The 18,756-nt window shown below is 44.4% G+C and overlaps 1 protein-coding gene across 1 annotated transcript; it reads right to left on the reverse strand.

The window, feature by feature from the left end:
* Positions 1-70: 70 nt before the first annotated feature.
* LOC311047060 (prosaposin receptor GPR37-like) lies at positions 71-18,412 on the reverse strand (the record flags this gene model as incomplete). Its single annotated transcript, XM_084059643.1, has 2 exons — positions 71-1,084; positions 17,150-18,412. The coding sequence occupies 2 exons, from the start codon at positions 18,410-18,412 to the stop codon at positions 227-229; spliced, it is 2,121 nt and encodes a 706-aa protein (XP_083915769.1). The 3' UTR covers positions 71-226.
* Positions 18,413-18,756: the final 344 nt, after the last annotated feature.

Consider the following 18,756-nt stretch of genomic DNA (forward strand, 5'->3'; position numbering starts at 1 on the left):
AAGCTTATAGCTCGGTGCCACGCTATGAGCTTGTAGATCTGTTCGTTTTGAATAGCCAAAGAAATCTAAAATGACAGAGACACCTCCCCGCATTGAATGGGTTAAACAAACGTTCCCCCAATGCTGCGTTTTTTATGGCCCATTGAACTTAAAGACCCCACCCTTCCTTCCATGTGACACTTTAACCTGTTTGTATAATGTAAACCCCTCCGTCCGTCCCTCCCCCTCAGCAGTGTGTCCCCACAGAGGCGTAAGGGGACGAGGTCTCCCCCCGGCGGATGGTGCTGAAGGGCGACAGCTCCAGCTCGGTGGTGGTGCACTCGTTCTCGTTGTCGCTGGTGGGCGTCGTGGTCGACGTCCGCCCCCCCGTCGTGCCGCCGCCGCTGGGCCCGCACTCGGCGCAGCAGCAGCAGCAGCAGTCCAGGAAGGCCCGGCTGAACGGCTGGCACAGGCACAGCAGCAGCACGGGCGTCACGGCCGACTTGCAGAACAGCAGCAGCTGGCTGACCAGGTGCAGGATGTCCAGCGCCCGGCGGGGCACGCTGGCCGCCATGTAGACGCTCACGATGTTGCAGATGTTCTCGGGGATGATGCAGAAGCCGTAGAGGATGGCCAGCGCCACCACGGTGCAGTTCATCTGGCTCTCCAGGTGGATCTGCTTCTTGGTGCCGCGCACGGCCGCCCGCTCGGCCTTGCGGATCTTGCGGGCGGTGACCAGCGAGCAGCAGATGGTGAACAGCGTGGGCAGGCAGAAGTAGCAGCCGAAGTACCACCAGAGGCGGGCGCCGTCGTAGGTGAGGCCCAGGACGTACAGCGTGTCGGGGAGGTCGGTGGAGATGCGCACCACGCAGCGCTCGCAGGGCCTCGCGTCCGGGGGCTCGCCCTCGTCCTCGACCACCAGCTGCCGGATGAGGATCTCGGGCAGCGCCAGCAGGAGGGCGCCCACCCAGATGACGGCCAGCTTGGCGCCGGTGGACGCGCAGTTCTCGATCATCTCGTAGTACATCTGGACGTTGGTGGCGGCGCGGAAGCGGTCGATGCACAGGGCGCACAGCGTGAAGGTGGTGACGCCGAGAGAGACCACCTGGACAGAGGAGAGAGATGATGTCATGTTAAGATGTGGGAATTGAGACCTGAAGCCGATTCTAGATGTCTCCTAAATCTCAACAGTATTCTGAAAAACGTATGTTTCTATATCAGTGGTGTTCAATCTTTTTCATGTCAAGGACCCCCATAATGATATGTATTTGGCCGCGGACCCCCATCAAAATATTTTGTTCCAGGGACCCCCCAGAAGCAAAGATTTGAGTTAAAAATGTTCGCTTTAAAAATATATATATATATATATTCAAAGATTTGCACACATTTTCACGATTTTTCAAAAATAGCAGATCTACAAGCTCATAGCGCGGCACTCGGTGCCGCGCTATGAGCTTGTATATCTGCTATTTTTGAATAGCCCAAAGTGTAAAATAATGCTTTTTAGCTCAAGTCTAAAAATGACACAGTTACAGGTCTTAATGGGCTAATACTTGAAGCCGCACTATGTAACTTTCCTTACCCCCCGGATTTGAACCCCGGATCTCTTTTTTTTACCACCGAGCAAACCAAACAGAGCCTGCCTGCTTGTTCGGGGGAGAAATTGAATTTTGACCTTCGTGTCAAACCAGAAACAGGATCGTGTCAAAGGGTCGAGTCTCACCTGCACACAGACACAAGTGTCCAAAAAATCATATACTCAAGTTAAAGGGATAGTTCACCCCCAAAATGACCTTTTTTCTATCGATTAGTCACCCCATGGGAGACTTGGATTCATGGATATTTTTTGTATTTTTGTTGCATTCCTAAGCCAATAATTTGATGACCGGCAGCGGTTCCGGTAGGAGACGCAAACAGTCTCCTTTGTATCTCCTACCGGAACCGTTGCCTACCGGTCCGCAGGTCATCAAATTATTGGCTTAGGAATGTGACAAAACGTCTCCATGGGGTGACTAATATTAAAAAAACTAAAACTAAACTAAAAAAAGTGATTTTTGGGGTGAACTATCCCTTTAAGTGCAGATATTCCAAAAATGTGCCAAAGTACAGATACTAAAGTAAATGTACTTGGTTACTGTCCACCCCCGCGGCACAGGCATGCCGACCAACCAGTAGGTGTCACTAGTGCAGAGATAAGGACACAGTTCCCTGCCAGCTTCCCACCCACAAACACACTGGCACTTTTGTTTGTTTGTTGGCGCACCGGGCCAAGCTGGAGGCACCATGGCCAGGAAACAAAACCATCCCCTGGGCCTCCGCTCTGCTCCGCTCCGGTGGGCGCCAGTGTTTTACCTGAACGGCCAATCAGATGGCCCCCCGGTCGCTCTGATCGTGACAACAAAAGACAACAAGTCAAGTGATATTAGTACGGTTGTTACGATCGTATCTAAACCAACAGAGCCACAGAATGTACCTCGTGTAAACCTAGTCCTGTTAATGGAAGCCAGCTGATGCTGCTGCTATACAAACTTACACTACTCTACACAAGACCAGGGCAGGGGCGAACTGGCCATTTTGCATACCGGGCATATGCCCGGTGGGCCGCTGGGCCACCCCAAAAAAAAAAAAAAAAGTATATATTTTTGCTCCCGTTTTAGGATTATTACGGTCATTTGCAGGTCGCACGGCCCAATTATTAGCTACGTTAATGTCTGGGCTGGTATGCTTTTCAGCAGTGGCGTAATTTACATAGGGTTGCTGGGTTAAAACAGTGAACCCCCCCCCCGGTCCAGGGGGTGGTGGTGGCCTCTGCTTTTGATATCCCCCTCTGGACATTCATTTTTGTCTCTGGTGGGGGACATCGTTGCTGTCGGGCAGAAAACTCTTAGGCTATCTCCATATTTAAACTTTTTTGTGTTTTTCCGTAAATTAACGCCCTACTTGATCATATCACAGCGTCACACAAAAGCATCAAAAGTAGCAGATCTACAAGCTCAAAACATGGCACAAAGCGACGAGTTTTGAGATTGTAGATCTGCTACTTTAGCTATTTTTTAATTTGAATCCTGAAAAGAGGAGTCCCAACTGTTTTGCTCGTATGAGGTTTCCACCCGACAAGAGACGATATCCCCACCGGCCATAAAAATGAATGCATGATCAGAGGGGGGGATGTCAAAAGCAGATGCACCCCCACCCCACCCCAGCAAATCTAGCTCTGGTATACATTGTTCTATGGGGGCAGACATGAGAAAAACATCCTAAAAGGAGGTCTGGTCTCTGTCAAACCAAACAGGAAGTTGTCTCAGACGTTATCATTGCTGTCAGGCAGAAACCTTGTATCCCCATATTTCAACCTGTTTTGTTTTTTTACGCAAATGAATGTCCTACTTCAGTTATATTACACTGTCACTCAAAAGTAGCAAAAACACCTGATCTACAAGCTCAGCTCAGCTTGTAGATTTGGTATTTTTGTTGGCTATTCTTTATTTGTTTTTAAGTGAAAGTGGTTAAAGCTGCACTACTGTACCTTTCCTCTTCTACCGCGGATCTGAACCCGGTTTCCTGCTGACATTTTTACCATTGAGCTAATAGAGCCTGCCTGCTTGCTCATGGGAATAAGTTGAATCCTGTGTAAAAAAAAAAGTCAGATCCTGTGTCTAGTTACGGATAAAAATGACATACATATTGGACAATTGGACAAAATGTAATTTTATTCATACAAAATAAAGTTACAGTGCCGCTTTAAGTCTGTCTGTGGGTTTTTGTAAATATCGAACTAATGAAATATACTTAAGAGCTTGTGACTAATAATATAACTACACTGGATTCGTTGGAACACAGCTTCTTTCCTGAATTTTTTTTCTTTTTGGACATACAAGGTTTTCACCTGACATCGAACATTATGCAATGTTGTTGAGAAACTGGCAGTGGGTTCACCATCAATCACTCCAGACATGAAGGAACACTTTATTGAATTGATCAGGTTAGAGCGGTTGACGTGGATATAAACCCACATGATGTGGTCATGCCTTCACAAATCTGTCTGCCACCTGCTTCTTATCACAGGACAGGAGGGAACGGAATAAAACATGGAGCAACCTCGCCCGGACGGCTCGTGTAGCGGTCCGGGCACCTATAGACAGCGTGTCGCGGGTTCGAGTCCCGATGACTTTTGCTGCGTGTCACTTGCCCCATCTCTCTCTCCCCCAATTCCTGTCAGTCTACTGTACTCAATAAAAGGCAGAACAAGCCAAAAAATATCTTTAAAAAAAAAGAAGAAAAAACAAACAAACGTAGAGCAACCTGGGATCCAGAAACAGTTCGGAACCTCTGATGTACTATAGTACACACCGTTATTTAACTGTTTATGAACCATTAACAACCGTCCAGAAAGGAGAGTGTCCACAAGCACTCCAGACTGGCTGAGGTACACCTATAGTACACCGTCAATACCCTTACACCATTAACCTGTAGATCGAGGGTTAGGGTTCCCAAAGTTATCAGGCTGCAACCCCCCAAAATATTAATATTTGAACTGGGGACCCCCCACTCTGACAAGCACTTGAAATTGTACAGGCATTACATTTACTTTGACTCATTTCCACATATAAATATTGTGAGAATAGCCAAACTACAAGCTCACAACGCCTCACACTCTGAGGCGTTGTGAGCTTGCAGATCGGCTATTTTCACAATGTTTGCCTCACAATGTTTGCAATGTTTGCCAATTTGCTATTAAAAAGGTCTTAAAAGTCATTCAATTGTAACTTTAGAAATGTGCAGATACCCTGTATACACTTATACTGTATGTTGGTTTGTTTACTGTTGAGAATACAATAAAACAATGTTGCACATTAAGCTAATCATCTGGGGACCCCCAAAAAAATAATTTGGAGACCCCCCTGGGGGTCCCGGACCCCCAGTTTGGCAACCACTGCAATAAGGGATGGCAGTGGGCTGCGTGGCCATCCCTGGCCACTAGGAGCACACAGCACTGGCTCCTGTATAATGTTTATAAAGCAATCTTATTATACTCGCTAATTACCTGTCATCTCTCATTACATGGTGTTCTAGTAATTACTACCAGACACGGTCTGGGGATTCCTGAGCTCCCTGGAGTCAACACAGAGCTGGAAAAACAGCTTTTAGGCATTTAGCATAGAATGACTTTCAACAGACATTCAAAGTGGATGCTTCAATCCCTTAGGGGCCAACTCAAACATGTGATGAAGGAATCTGAAGTGGGAGGCCATGTGCATGCTTCAAATAATGCTGCCATGATCATTAGCAGTGTAAACTGTATTGATTTACGATGATTTTATATTGTTTATATGATTGAGTTTCAAGCACCATTGAAAATGAGAGCAATGGGATTTTCCCTGTTTAAATACAGGTAAAATACAATACAATTAAAAGAATCTGGGAGTGTAAAAAACATACTCTTACAGGCAGTGGTGGACAAAGTACTCAACCCCAGTACTTGAGTCAAAGTATAGATACTCCTGGTCAAATATTACTCAACTGCAAGTGAAAGATGCTCAGTCAATTTTTTACTTGAGTTAAAGTACTGGAGTACTTGCTTTGTGTTCAGTTACATCTCTGTATATTACTGTACTTCTCCTAAAATAAACATGAGCCATGTGTGCAGTGTGTGCAGTGTGTGTGTGTGTGTGTGTGTGTGTGTGTGTGTGTGTGTGTGTGTGTGTGTGTGTGTGTGTGTGTGTGTGTGTGTGTGTGACTGCTGATTGTGAGTCATTACTCTACAGTAAGCTGGACAGAAGCAGTTCCAGGAACACTGTGATCATATGCAGTGTCTCATATCGTAGCTGGCAGGAGGAAACCTCGTATACGTGTCCAAAACTGTTACTATACAGGAAATGGGGGGGAAACTACCTGTTCTGGTGGGTCCAACTCCAATGGAGTTAATATTTTTTACTTGTTAATACTTTTCATTGGGTCAATATTTATAAAACCCACAGACAGACTTAATTTTTTTTTTGTGAAAATAGTAGTATTTACACTACTTTTGTCTGCTTTCACTACTACTCTTGTACGATGACGCAAGGCATTCATTTACAAAAAAACTAATAAACAAACATAAACATCAAAAGTTGAAATACAGTTTCTGACCGACAGCTACGATTCTATTCTTTAATCCATTACGACCGGGAACGCATCTCTGTCATTTTAGATTTCTTTGGCTATTCAAAAATGGCAGATATACAGTACAAGCTCATAGCGCAGCACCGAGGCATCAAACTTTTTCATGTCAAAGCCCCCAAAAATTATATGTATTTGGCCGCCGACCCCCATCTCAAAATACTTTATTCCAGGGACCCCCATAAGCAAAGATTTGAGTAAAAAAATGTTTGCTTTGAAAATATGTATATTCAATTTTTATTTTATTTTTTCAAAAATAGCAGATCTACAAGCTCATAGCGCGGTACTCGGTGCCGCGCTATGAGCTTGTAGATCTGCTATTTTTGAATAGCCAAAGTATAAAATAATGGTTTTAAATGGTTACACAGATGCGTTCCTGGTTTTAATTGGTTAATGCTCATAAAGTCTTGAAGGGAACATGCTCTCATGTTCTGATGTTTGGGGGGGGGAGGCAGGCAGCAGCACTTTGCCTCTGTGTTGTTGCCCCCCCCGCCCCTCATAAGGGGGTCTTGGCAGCAGACGGTGTAAACAGTGCACAGAGTGTTTTCCTGGCTCAGGCTCTACAGACCCAAGAAGAAGACAGAGTGGAGCTGTGAGGAGCCAGCCTCTTTCATCTGTCTGAAGGCTTTCTGGCCCCTGCAGGCTAGGAGGCTAGGAGGGGGGAAAAGCAGCCCTGGAGGATGAAGAGGATGCAGTTCACCACTTTTCAACCTGACATTCCTATTCTGGGCATGAGATTTCATTGTCTAAAGCAGGGGTCTTCAACAGGGGGTCCGGGACCCCCAGGGGGTCCTCAGGGTTACTACTGGGAGTCCGCCAAAAGTTGTGTGATATGATATTTATTTTTACATTAACCACTTGAACCTTTTCTGGGGAGAACTTTAGCCAAAAAGATGGCAGATCTATAAGCTATAGATTGGCTATTTTTGGCAAAGAGGTATGGTGTAGAGGGGGGAAAAAAGAAGTTTAATCTACAACACAATTTTATACAATATAGAGGGAGTCCCTGCTTCATCTCTCTCTCAGCTAGTAGGGGGTTCTTGGCCTGAAAAACAGGCCTGAAGAACTAGAGTTCTAAGAAATACCCCCCCCCCCCCGCCCCCCCCCCCAAAAAAAAGATCTAAACGCTCACAATGTGCCGTGATGCGACATGTTGTGAGCTTGTACATCTGCTATTTTCACCATTCATCACACAACAAAATATATACCGTAGGGCTCAATGAAAGCCAGGGGCTCGGGGTTGAGAGGTTTAAAGCGGTGTTGAAGTTTGGCAGAACCTCCAGTAGCTATTACAAATAGCTACTTCAAGGTTCAACCGAGCTATTAGCTATAGCTGATATAAGTCCAAATATTGTCGATCCTCTTCATCTGTCCCATTCACTCTCACTGTATGGTGAAACAGATCTCCAAATCACACACAATGTCATGTTGAGATGTATTTCACCACAATGCAGTGAGATTGCATTGAATGACTGATCGACAACATTTGGGCATGTCATGTCCAGGTAGCTAGCTATACATTCAAAGGTTATAGGGACACTTCCCTATAAGGTATAGAGGGAAGTGTAGGGAGTTGGTAGGGGTTTGGTAGAGTCAATCATTCTGTATCCAGACCACAGATTAAGAACAAACCAAAATCACCATAGTAACTTCTCAAAAGTAGGTTCTCAAACCTTTTAACTTGGAAGACCCCCATACAGTACAGTAACTCTCAGAGTTACAGACCTGTGAGGGTTCATTTGGAACCCCCTTAAGGACCCCTGAGGGTCCACCCCTGAAGCCCACTTTGGTAGAGCAATGACAAGAAACTGTTAAAGGTTAACCACTTCAACCCTATATCGTCTCTCAAATTTAAAAGAATAGTAAAAATAGCAGATCTACAAGCGTCTCCAGCTGCTACTGTTGATGCTTTTGTGTGATGCTGCAATATGATCAAGTATGTCATTCATTTACAAAAAAACACAACAAAAAGTTATAGTATGGAGATATTCTGCACGACAGCAACAATATACTCACAATATACAGAATAGGGATGTTCATGTGGTTAACCTACTCAATCCGGGGGAACGCATCTGTGTCCTTTTTATACTTTGGCTATTTTTGAAAAATTTGAACAGTGTGCAAATCTTTGAATACATAATATTTCTTGAAACAACATTTTTAACTCAAATCTTTGCCTCTGGGGGTCCACGGAACAAAATATTTTAAAAATGTTCGCTTTAAAAAAGATATATTCAAAGATTTGCACACATTTTCACAAAAAAATAAGAATAGCAGATCTACAAGCTCACATATTTTTGAATAGCCAAAGACATCTAAAATGACAGATATGTGTTCCCGGATAGAATGGGTTAAATGTTTTGAGACTTGTTCAGACTGGGCGAGCTGCATGTGGATCATAATGGCGTCCTTCCCGTTCCCAGTACTTGAGTACATACATGTACTTTAGTTACTTTACACCACTGACGGCGGCCACCCAAAGGTCCTCTGTCCAGCTCCACCACAGTAACAGGCAGTTTTATGTGCCGTGTCAGAGTAACTGTCTGTCTGCGCCTGCATGTCCTTGTTGATATACAACCTCATAGCTCAGCTAAACGTCGTCCGACCGACCGCAGCACAAACAAACAGACACCCACATTAAACACACAATGACACATTTAATGTCTATCATCACATCAGCATGACAGCAAATACGTCCCCCGGTGCAGTGTTGCCATGTCTGGTTATCATGCGACTTTGGGCTTGTTTTTGCACCCAAATATTTGGTAGTTGCAGGTTGAGTTTTTTTGTTTGGCTTGTTTCTAAAGTGTAGTTGCTCAATAGGCTCTATTCACAGCAGGCGTATTATGAAGACATTCACAGGTGTTACCAATGATACTAATGAAGGCTCTGTTCCATTCTGGTCAAACAGAGTCAGGGTGCTGATGTTGTGCATGTTGGCTCACTGGAAACACTCTGCTACACCAGTGGGTCTACAGTTGGGGTCCAGGGACCCTCATGGGCTTCCAAATGGCCCTTTACAGGTGTGTAACTCTGAGAGTGTCCAAATGGAACCAAATGGACCTACGGGTCCATTTGGTTCCATTTGGACACTCTCAGAGTTATGGGGGTGGTGGAAACCACTGTGCTAGACTAAATGGAACAGAGCCTTCATTAGTATCATTGGTAACACCCGTGAAGGAAGTGATAATATGGCTGCTGTGCATGGAGCCTATTGTGCTTGATGCTTCCTAATTTTGTTTAAACCAGCGTATCCCCATCTGAAAACATTTGGTGCCAGGAAACTTTTCCATTTTTTCCCCACAATATTTCTTTTGAAAATAAAAAGCTCACAACGCGGCACGTGGTGAGCTTGTAGATCGGCTATTTTCAAACAGCCAATGTATATAGGTTCAAAGTGCTCATGTGGCCTATTAGTCGCTTCTTTTGGGCTTGTTTTCATAGACATGGTTGCTTCTGGTCTCGCAAAATCTGGCAACACTGGTGTGTGTGTGTGTGTGTGTGTGTGTGTGTGCGCGCGCGCGTGCGTGCGTGCGTGTCAGTCAGTCCTAAAGAAGAAGACTAGGGGAGTTGGGGAAGGCTTTGTGTAAATAACCCATGTCTCATCTGTGTCCATAATGACAGATCTTCACAGGCCGTGGAGCATTGTGATTTGCCCCAGCAGCCCATTACAATTAATATCCCCTCTGTTTGGTATAATTACACCCCATTAGCCGCATGGTTGGAGAGGAGCTTAGCATAGCGAAGCTAACACGCTGTCGTTAGCCATTGGATGGTTGTGATGTATCCTCCTCCCACCAGCCACAAACATTTAAATACCACTATTGTTAAAGCAAACCGTGTTGCCAGATTTTGAGAGAGAAATAAGCAACTAGGTCTATGAAAACAAGCCCAAAAGAAGCGACTATAGGTTACATGAGCACTATAAACCTATATACATCGGCTATTTGAAAATAGCTATTTACAAACATGAATCTTGTATGGGGGTTCCTGACACAAATATTTTCAAATGGGAGTCAGCAGACAAATACATATTAACTTGGGGGTCCTTGACATGAAAATATTTGAGAACCACATAAGCAACTACACTTTACAAACAAGCCCATATAAGCAACTACACTTTACAAACAAGCCCACATAAGCAACTACACTTTACAAACAAGCCCATATAAGCAACTACACGTTTACAAACAAGCCCACATAAGCAAAGTACACTTTCCAAACAAGCCCAAAAAAACACAACCCGTAACTACCAATATTTACAAGCATAGAAAAACAAGGCCAAAGTCGCTTACGCGATAAGCAGACATGGCAACGCTGCAGGCAAAGGCTGGGTTCTAACAAAAAAAAACATGTAATAGGATTACAGTAGGCTAATCTAATAGAACATTGGTCAGATTTGCAATGGAAAAACGACCAATCAGGTTATAGCGTACCTTATCAGACGGCAGAGCCCTGGGTTTAAAGCACTTGGTCTCAACTTGGGGTCCGGAGACCACCAGGGGTACAAATGGACCCTTAAGGGTCTGTAACTCTGAGAGTGTACACATTTGTACACTCTCAAGAGTTACATTAGCAATGAGGGTTTTACAGTTTAGATCAGGGTCCCAGGGATAAAACAAAATATAACATGTCTAATCGGGTCTGTTGTTACGCATGTCACACTGGGGATTCAGACATTAAAAGGTTGAGAATCGCTGGATATTTATAAATGCCAGGTGAGCTGGATATGTAGTAGAAACCAAAACAAACACACTCAGTCTGGGTACAACACAATTTGTCGGGTACACGGCTCACGACAATTCATAATAAGAAAATAATAATTGGTGTGTGTGTGTGTGTGTGTGTGTGTGTGTGTGTGTGTGTGTGTGTGTGTGTGTGTGTGTGTGTGTGTGTGTGTGTGTGTGTGTGTGTGTGTGTGTGTGTGTGTGTGTGTGTGTGTGTGTGTGTGTGTGCGTGCGTGCGTGCGTGCGTGCGTGCGTGCGTGCGTGCGTGCGTGTGTGTGTCAGTCAGTCCTAAAGAAGAAGACTAGGGGAGTTGGGGAAGGCTTTGTGTGGGGGGTGCAGACCAAATGTCAAGTTTACCGGTTATTGAGGGTTTAAGGTTAGCTGACTTAAAAAATGCATTGCTATTGTCATTTGAAGGCAAATGAATCCAAAAGTAATCAAATTGCTTACATCACTGTAGTAACGTAGTAGATTTCATTACTGATTATTATAATTCAAGCCACAGCATGGGTATCCTGCCCCGGCCCTATTCAAAAGGTCATGTTAGTACATTAGGGCATCGTATTAATGTGTAACCGAAACGAAGGAAAAAATGTCAGCGCTAAGCAGCTTACACACTTCAAGCACCACACCCTTTGTTTTGATACGTTCACAGCTTTCCCCACCGCTGGTGTCACAAGCTGTGGTTAACGTGGTGTAGGAATAATTCCATAATAATAGAACAATAAAAGCAGTATTTCTTTGATAGCATCATAGTCATTTCACAGTTTAAATGCTTGCAAGGGGCGCCATATGATATGACTTACTAAACAGTCAACCACAATCAATAATACTGGATTCCATAGGTTCTCAAAGTGGGGTCCAGGGACCCCCAGACGTCCTTGAGCGGATTCTAGGGGGTCCCCACCCAGCAAAATGATTGATACTTAGGAACCAAATGGACTCTTACACCTCTGTAACTCTGAGAGTGTACAAATGGAACCAAATGGACGCTCGCGGGTCTGTAACTCTGAGAGTGTACAAATGGAACCAAATGGACCCTCACAGTCCATTTGGTTCCATTTGTACTGTACACCCTCAGAGTTAGAATAACTTACCAACACCTAATGTAAACCTAGAATATCATTATTAATTTTCCAACTCCAAAGTGCCATTATGAATTTAACATCGAATGTGACCAATCCACTTTTTATACCTTCCTGCTTTCAGAGCAGGTTTGTTTGTCAAGGCACTCAGACTGCGTTGGCCTGCTTCCACTGAATGAGCACAAGTCAACTAAATGCTCTCTCCATTAACTATGACAACAAGGCCTAATCTCTGTCTGTCTGAGAGCAGCCTCTTAAAACATTTGTTAATCTGCGTGTTGTGATGCTGTTTGTTTGGGCCAGTGGATTGGAGGGGGTGGGGTTGGGGCCATATTATACAGTACAGAGCCTAGGTGTTGTTTTGTTTTGTGTTGACCGACCGCACGTGTGTTGGCGTTTTGCGCCGTACAGGGTGACAGGTTGATCAGCTTGTGTTTGTCTGGGGGAAATTGAGAATTATGTGAGCAACGACTATAAAAAATAGCAAAAATAGCCATTTCACTATTTTTGCATAGTATGGAATAAGGCGAAAGTTATTCTTTTGCATGGATTTGTTGATATGTAAATATAAAAAATTATATCACCCCCCCCGCAGTTAATCGTAAAGTTATCAATAACGCTAAGAAAAATAGTGAAAATTTGCAGCCCTACTTGGCAGAATCTCAGTAGGATCTTGGGCAGTACTGTAGGAATGCACTGAGGACACTGGCTGGAGCACTCATGACTCATCCAATGTCATTTTGACTATGCATGCAACTCATGGTACTCTAGAACAGGGGCGCCAATATTTGTCAGCTCAAGAATTTTTGCCCACGTTTTTCTGGAGGGTCAAACTAATCTAATTTCCCCCCAGATTTGCCACAAACATGGGGATGAATTATTTCTACTATTATGCCACGAAAATGTGCAATGCCCTACCACCAGCCATCAAATTCATGCTCTCACATTCCATTCATCCATGCGTTTGAGTCTATCACTGACTGTATACCTGTTCACCTACAGTACCATCACATCTAGCAGGGGTCTTCAAGTTTTTTTTTTTTTTTCAGGCCAAGGACCCCTTAGCAGAGAGCGAGACAAAACAGGGAACTCCACTATTTCTCTGTTAAGCATCCAAGGATTGTCTCCAAGTGATACTGCATCTTTGATGGCTTCATAGATTCATTTGACAGCACGTAGTCTGTTTGCACGTGATATTTTACAACATGGAAAACATGTTGGATTCACGTTCATCTGTATTTTCAGACATTTATATTCTTTCCTATCACAAAAACAATTGTGATAGAAAAGGGACATTAGGAAAGGGATACTACAGGGAGGCCTCCCTGTAGTAACTCTGAGAACACCTCAGGGGTCCTGGACCCCCTGTCGAAGACCCATGATCTACAGTATCTTGTTATCCAATCTAACTATATTTGCTCCACAAAAGTGTGGTAAATAAATAGCCTATAGATTCCTTCGCTCGTATTAAAAACTAGGTGTTTGTAAGCTGAGTTTGTGCATGCACAGCAGCCATATTGGAAAGAAATTGGGCCTCTTCTTACTTCCTTCACAGGTGTTACCAATGATACTAATGAAGGCTCTGTTCCATTCTGGTCAAACAGAGTCAGGGTGCTGATAGTGCATGTTGGCTCACTGGAAACACTCTGCTACACCAGTGGGTCTCAAATTGGGGTCCAGAGACCCTCATGGTTCCTTTAGGGGGGGGGGGGGGGGGGGGGGGGTTCCAAATGGCCCCTTACGTGTGTGTAACGGGTCCATTTGGTTCCATTTGTACACTCTCACAGTTATGGGGTCCTTGAAATTAAAGTTTGAGAACCACTATGCTACACAAAATTGAACAGAGCCTTCAGTATCATTGGTAACACATTTGAAAGAAGTAAGAAGAGGCCCAATTTCTTTCCAATATGGCTGCTGTGCATAGAGCCAATTCGCTCGTATTAAAAACGAGGTGTTTGTAAGCTGAGTTTGTGCAGTCTCTATATTGTCACTGTGTCGCACCTTGTGGACAGGACGATACCCCATCGCCTACTTTTCCATTGTTCTGTGCACAATAGCGTGTTGACACGGAGCACATAGCTCCCAGCCACAACACTCCTATAAGCTATACGGTACATGTGGGTGTGTGTGGGCTATAGTATCATTCTATTGTCCGTACCCAGCAAACATTCATAATATCGCCGCTGCTGTGAAGATGGATGTTATTCTATTCCTTTCTGAAATTGGCACCAGTTCTGTGGTTCTTAAGAGTGACTTATTGTTAGTTGCGTGCCAGTGTCGTGCACTGAAAATAGCCGATCTACAAGCTCACAACGCTGTGTAGATGGGCAAAATAAAATAAACGGATCAACTATGGGGTCCCTGGTGGCAGTGGTGTAAAGTAACTAAGTACATTTACTCAAGTACTGCACTTTTTTAGGTATTTTTACTTTACTGGGGTATTTCCAATTTTCAGTACTTTTACTTCTACTCCACTACATCTCGGATCCTACATCTCAGACTTTTACACCACTACAATTATTTGAAAACTTTAGTTACTAGTTATTTTGATTATTATTGCAACACATACATTACCCACTTCAGCCCTATGTACATTTCGGCCATTTAGCCGATCTACAAGCTCACAATGTGTCGCGATGCGACGCATTGTGTGAGCTTGTAGATCTGCTATTTTTAACAGATTTCTATACATTTGAAAACTTGAAATGTGACATTCTGCATAATGAGTGCTTTTACTTTTGGTACTTTAAGTACAATTCATGCTGATACCAACACTTTTTTACTTTTACTCAAGCAAGTTTTTAATACCAGACTTTTTCTTGTAACAGAGTATTTCTACCTTGCCGTATTGATACTTTTACTTAAGTAAAGACATTGAGTACTTTTTCCACCACTGCCTGGCGGTGCCATCATTTTGGTTACAGGTTCTTTTTGTTTTCTAACAACACCAACCACAGACACACAACTGGGTCAGAGTAGTGTCTGTAACCCTATAGCTGACATCAGAGTAGGTTGCCTCAGGTATGTAACTTTCACCAGCCTACCAGTGCATGAGTGTCAAAAGACAGCTGTAATGAAGGCCTAGAGCAGGGGTGGGCAACTTTGATGATGGAGAGGGCCACTATATTTCCACACTCACTCCAGAGGGCCACACTGCATATACTGTCGGGCAGAAACCTCTTATCTCCATATTTTAACTTTTTTTGTGCGACACGTTTTGAGCTTGTACATATTTTTGCTATTTTTGAATTGGAATCCTGATATTTTTTTTGCTATTTTTTAATTGGAATCCTGAAAAGTAAAATTATTTATTTAATTTGAAATGCATTTAATTATACTTATGTTAACTTTATGAACTTAAATACAAATACATTGGACATAAAAAAGACGTTAGCATTTTTATACTAGTCATTATGCTACTAATATAGACTGAAGTAATTAAAGCGAATCATGCTTGCATGTTTTGAATTGTAACAGCTGAAATAAATAATATATCAGTATTCTGATATTAACCTGCGGGCCGCATTAAGTGAAGGTGGGGGCCGCATGTGGCCCCCGGGCCGCCAGTTGCCCACGTATGGCCTTGAGTGTAGAGAGTCGTGATCGGTGAACACAAGACATTAACCTACAAAAGCAAATGGAGAAGTGTGTCCCTCAGGGGTCTATACTTGGTCCCTCCTCCTTTTTGCCTCTACACAGTCTACTCTACACTAGTGGTTCTCTTTTCAGGCTGCGACCCCACTAAATAATCATATTTGAACTGGGGACCCCCCATTTTGTTTGACACTGTTCCACAGATAAATATTGTGAAAATAGCAGATTGCGTTGCGAGGCGTTGTGAGCTTGTGTAGATAGTCTATTTTAAAAATGTTTACGTCTTTCTTATATTATTTGACAATTTGGCCAATGTGTTATAGTATAGTTTGTTGGTTACTTTTGTTGCAGTAATGGTCTTCTTCTTTTCTTTCTTTGGTTCTTAAATTTCTTTAGGTTAAAAAAGGTTAAAACTCCTTAAATTGTCACTTCACTATCATATGGGGACCCCCCCTCCCAAATCATGTGGGGACCCCACATGGGGAGTCCACCACATGGGGGGTCCACCTATGTTAAGTCTACTCATAGAAAACACCTGCACGCAATAAAAAACATGGATTTGGTTCAGTAAATGACAACACTTTGATTTATTTTAGCCACTCAACCATTGAGCCCTTTGTTGACCAGGGTCTCCCAGGGGTCTGTACTTGGTCCTTTTTTCCCCCTGTGCACCAAATCTCTTCAATGAAAACAGCCGATCTGCAAGCTCACAACAGGTTGCAAGATCAGCTATTTTCTACCAAAAGGTTCGCCTAACATGACATGCTCATGTGGTTAATCACTTAACTTAAAGCACTTTAACCCTATAAACTTCAGTTGACTGGGGTCGCCCAGGGGTCTATATTAGTCCCTCCTCCTTTTTGCCTCTACACACCAAAGCTCACAACTTCTGGAGCTCTCAAGCCCACAACTTCTCAAGCTTGCAACACGTTGTGAGCTTGTAGATCTGCTATTTTCACCTATAATGACCTGCCCAGATTAGGGACATGGGATTCATGTGGTTAACCACAACATTGTCAACATTGTCTAAATTACAATTAATCTAATCTACAAGCTCACAACATTTTATCCACACTTTTTAGTTATTTTTGTTTGTTTGTTTGTTTGTATGTTTGTGTGTTTGTGTGTGTGTTTGTTTGTTCGAGTGTTTGTGTGTGTGTGTGTTTGTTTGTTTGTTTGCTTTGCCTATAATGACATTCCCATAATTGGGATGATGACAAGTTTAATGATGAACAGCAGACTAGAGGAAATCACAACATAAACCATCCGTTCTGGAAGTGGGATCCGGGGACCCCCAGCCAGGGTCATTAAGGGGGTTCCCAGCTAAATGTGTTAATATACCATCAAAATCTGTTTAACCACTTGAACCCGAGTAGTATATATAGCCGATCTACAAGCTCACAAGGGTTAGGGTTAGTGAGCTTGTAGATCTGCATTTATTCATGTTTTATCTTGAAATAAAAACACAAATCTTGTCTTGGGGGGGTCCCTGGCACAAAATATTTTCAGATGGGGTAAAGAGTGTGTGTGTGTGTGGGAGGGGGGGGGGGGGGGGGTGAGAACCCCTGACCCCTGTGTTGAACTGCCAGTGAGCGTTATAATTACCTCAAGGTAAGGGATGACTTTACAGGAGAACTCCCCCAGCAGCCAGTTCTTGGTCAGCTCGTGGAAGGTGACCAGCGGCAGGCAGAAGAAGATGACCACGAAATCCCAGAAGGCCAGGTTGGCCAGCAGAGAGTTGGAGATGCTCCTCATGTAGTAGTTGTGACACACGAGGCACATGATTGCTATATTCCCCAGGATCCCCATGGTGAAAATGATGCCGGCGATGATTACCACTGCGTACGCGCCGTACGATTCCGCGGTGACGGGGTAGAAGGGGTTTCTGACTAGTTTCCGTCTGTTCGTGTTCTTGGGGATGAAGTCGAACAGGTTCGGCAGCGTGAACGGCTCGTAGTCGCTGCTGTCGTTGAACGGAAGGTACGTGCCTTGCTCCTGGGCCATGGGCTTAGGCAGCGCTTCCCACATGGCCAGAGACGCTGCCTGGCTCGCCTCTCCATCGCTCTCTCCGCGCCTTACGTCTCGCCTCTGCCGGCTTTTGTGCCCGGCCTTTTTCCGCCTGCACATTTGCTGTTCGTGCTTCTTGCTCTTATGATAGTTCGCGTTACCCTTGACGTGCCTGCATCCTCCTCCTCTGCCCTTCGTTGCCGTGACGGCCGACGCCTCACCCCGGGAGGCGCGCCAGGGTCCATCTCCATCTCCGTCCTCGTGAGCGCTTCCTCCTGGTCCTCCCTTCGGATGCTGGGTTTTACGCACGGCGCGCGGGGGAGCTCCTCTCCTCGCCACGGAGTTCAGAGCAGCAGCGTCGTCGTGGTGATGGTGCTGATGATGTTGCTGCGCCCTAGCCCCGTTCGGAACCTCACTCTCCACGATAGTGGAGAGTGAGGTTCCAAACGGGGCCAGGTGCGCCCCTGCGTTATTGCGTTGCTTGCCCTTGAGTCCTCGCTCCTCTCCAAGAGCAGCAGCATCGTGCCATGATGTCCCGCCGCCACTTCGAACCTTATGTTTGCCCTTGACTCCTCGCTCCTCTCCAGCGGCATCGTGCCACGATCGAACCTTATGTTTGCCGCCGAGTCCTCGCTCCTCTCCAGCAGCATCAGCAGCACCATGCCATGATGTCCCGCGGCCACTTATACGAGCCTTATGGAGGACATTCCTGTTTGTGGCGGTGGATTCATAATCGCCCTGCGGGGTGAAAGTAGCCTTTGTTTTCTGCTGCTCCCCGTCCTGCTGTGAGTGACTTAACAGTAACACGGCGTCGCTGCACAGCGACACGCACAGTAACCTCAACAGTGGCGACAATAACATGGTTTCTCCTATTGATCTATTCTTCTATAGCATAGAAGAAAATGAACTGTGATCCACAGTGATTTTGATCCATTTATGATTTCTCGAGGTTCATTGACAAAAAAACACAGGTAAACTCCGCTCACATAACTCCCAGTTATGTATTTTATGTTTCTGTGCGCAAAAATGGATTTCACATAAAGAAGAAAGTGGTCAAATTGTCTTATTATAGGTACAGGTGCAGCTCCTATAATAGTATGTTCTTATACAGTCTATAAGATAAAACAATGACGCTTTTCTTACCCAGAGAAATCTCCTCCCCGCGTTTCTTTCTTCTGAAGCTCAGAAAGAAAAGAGTATAAAAC

This window comes from Gymnoscopelus microlampas (genome assembly GCF_963454915.1).
Source record: "Gymnoscopelus microlampas genome assembly, chromosome: 6".
Lineage (NCBI taxonomy): Eukaryota > Metazoa > Chordata > Actinopteri > Myctophiformes > Myctophidae > Gymnoscopelus > Gymnoscopelus microlampas.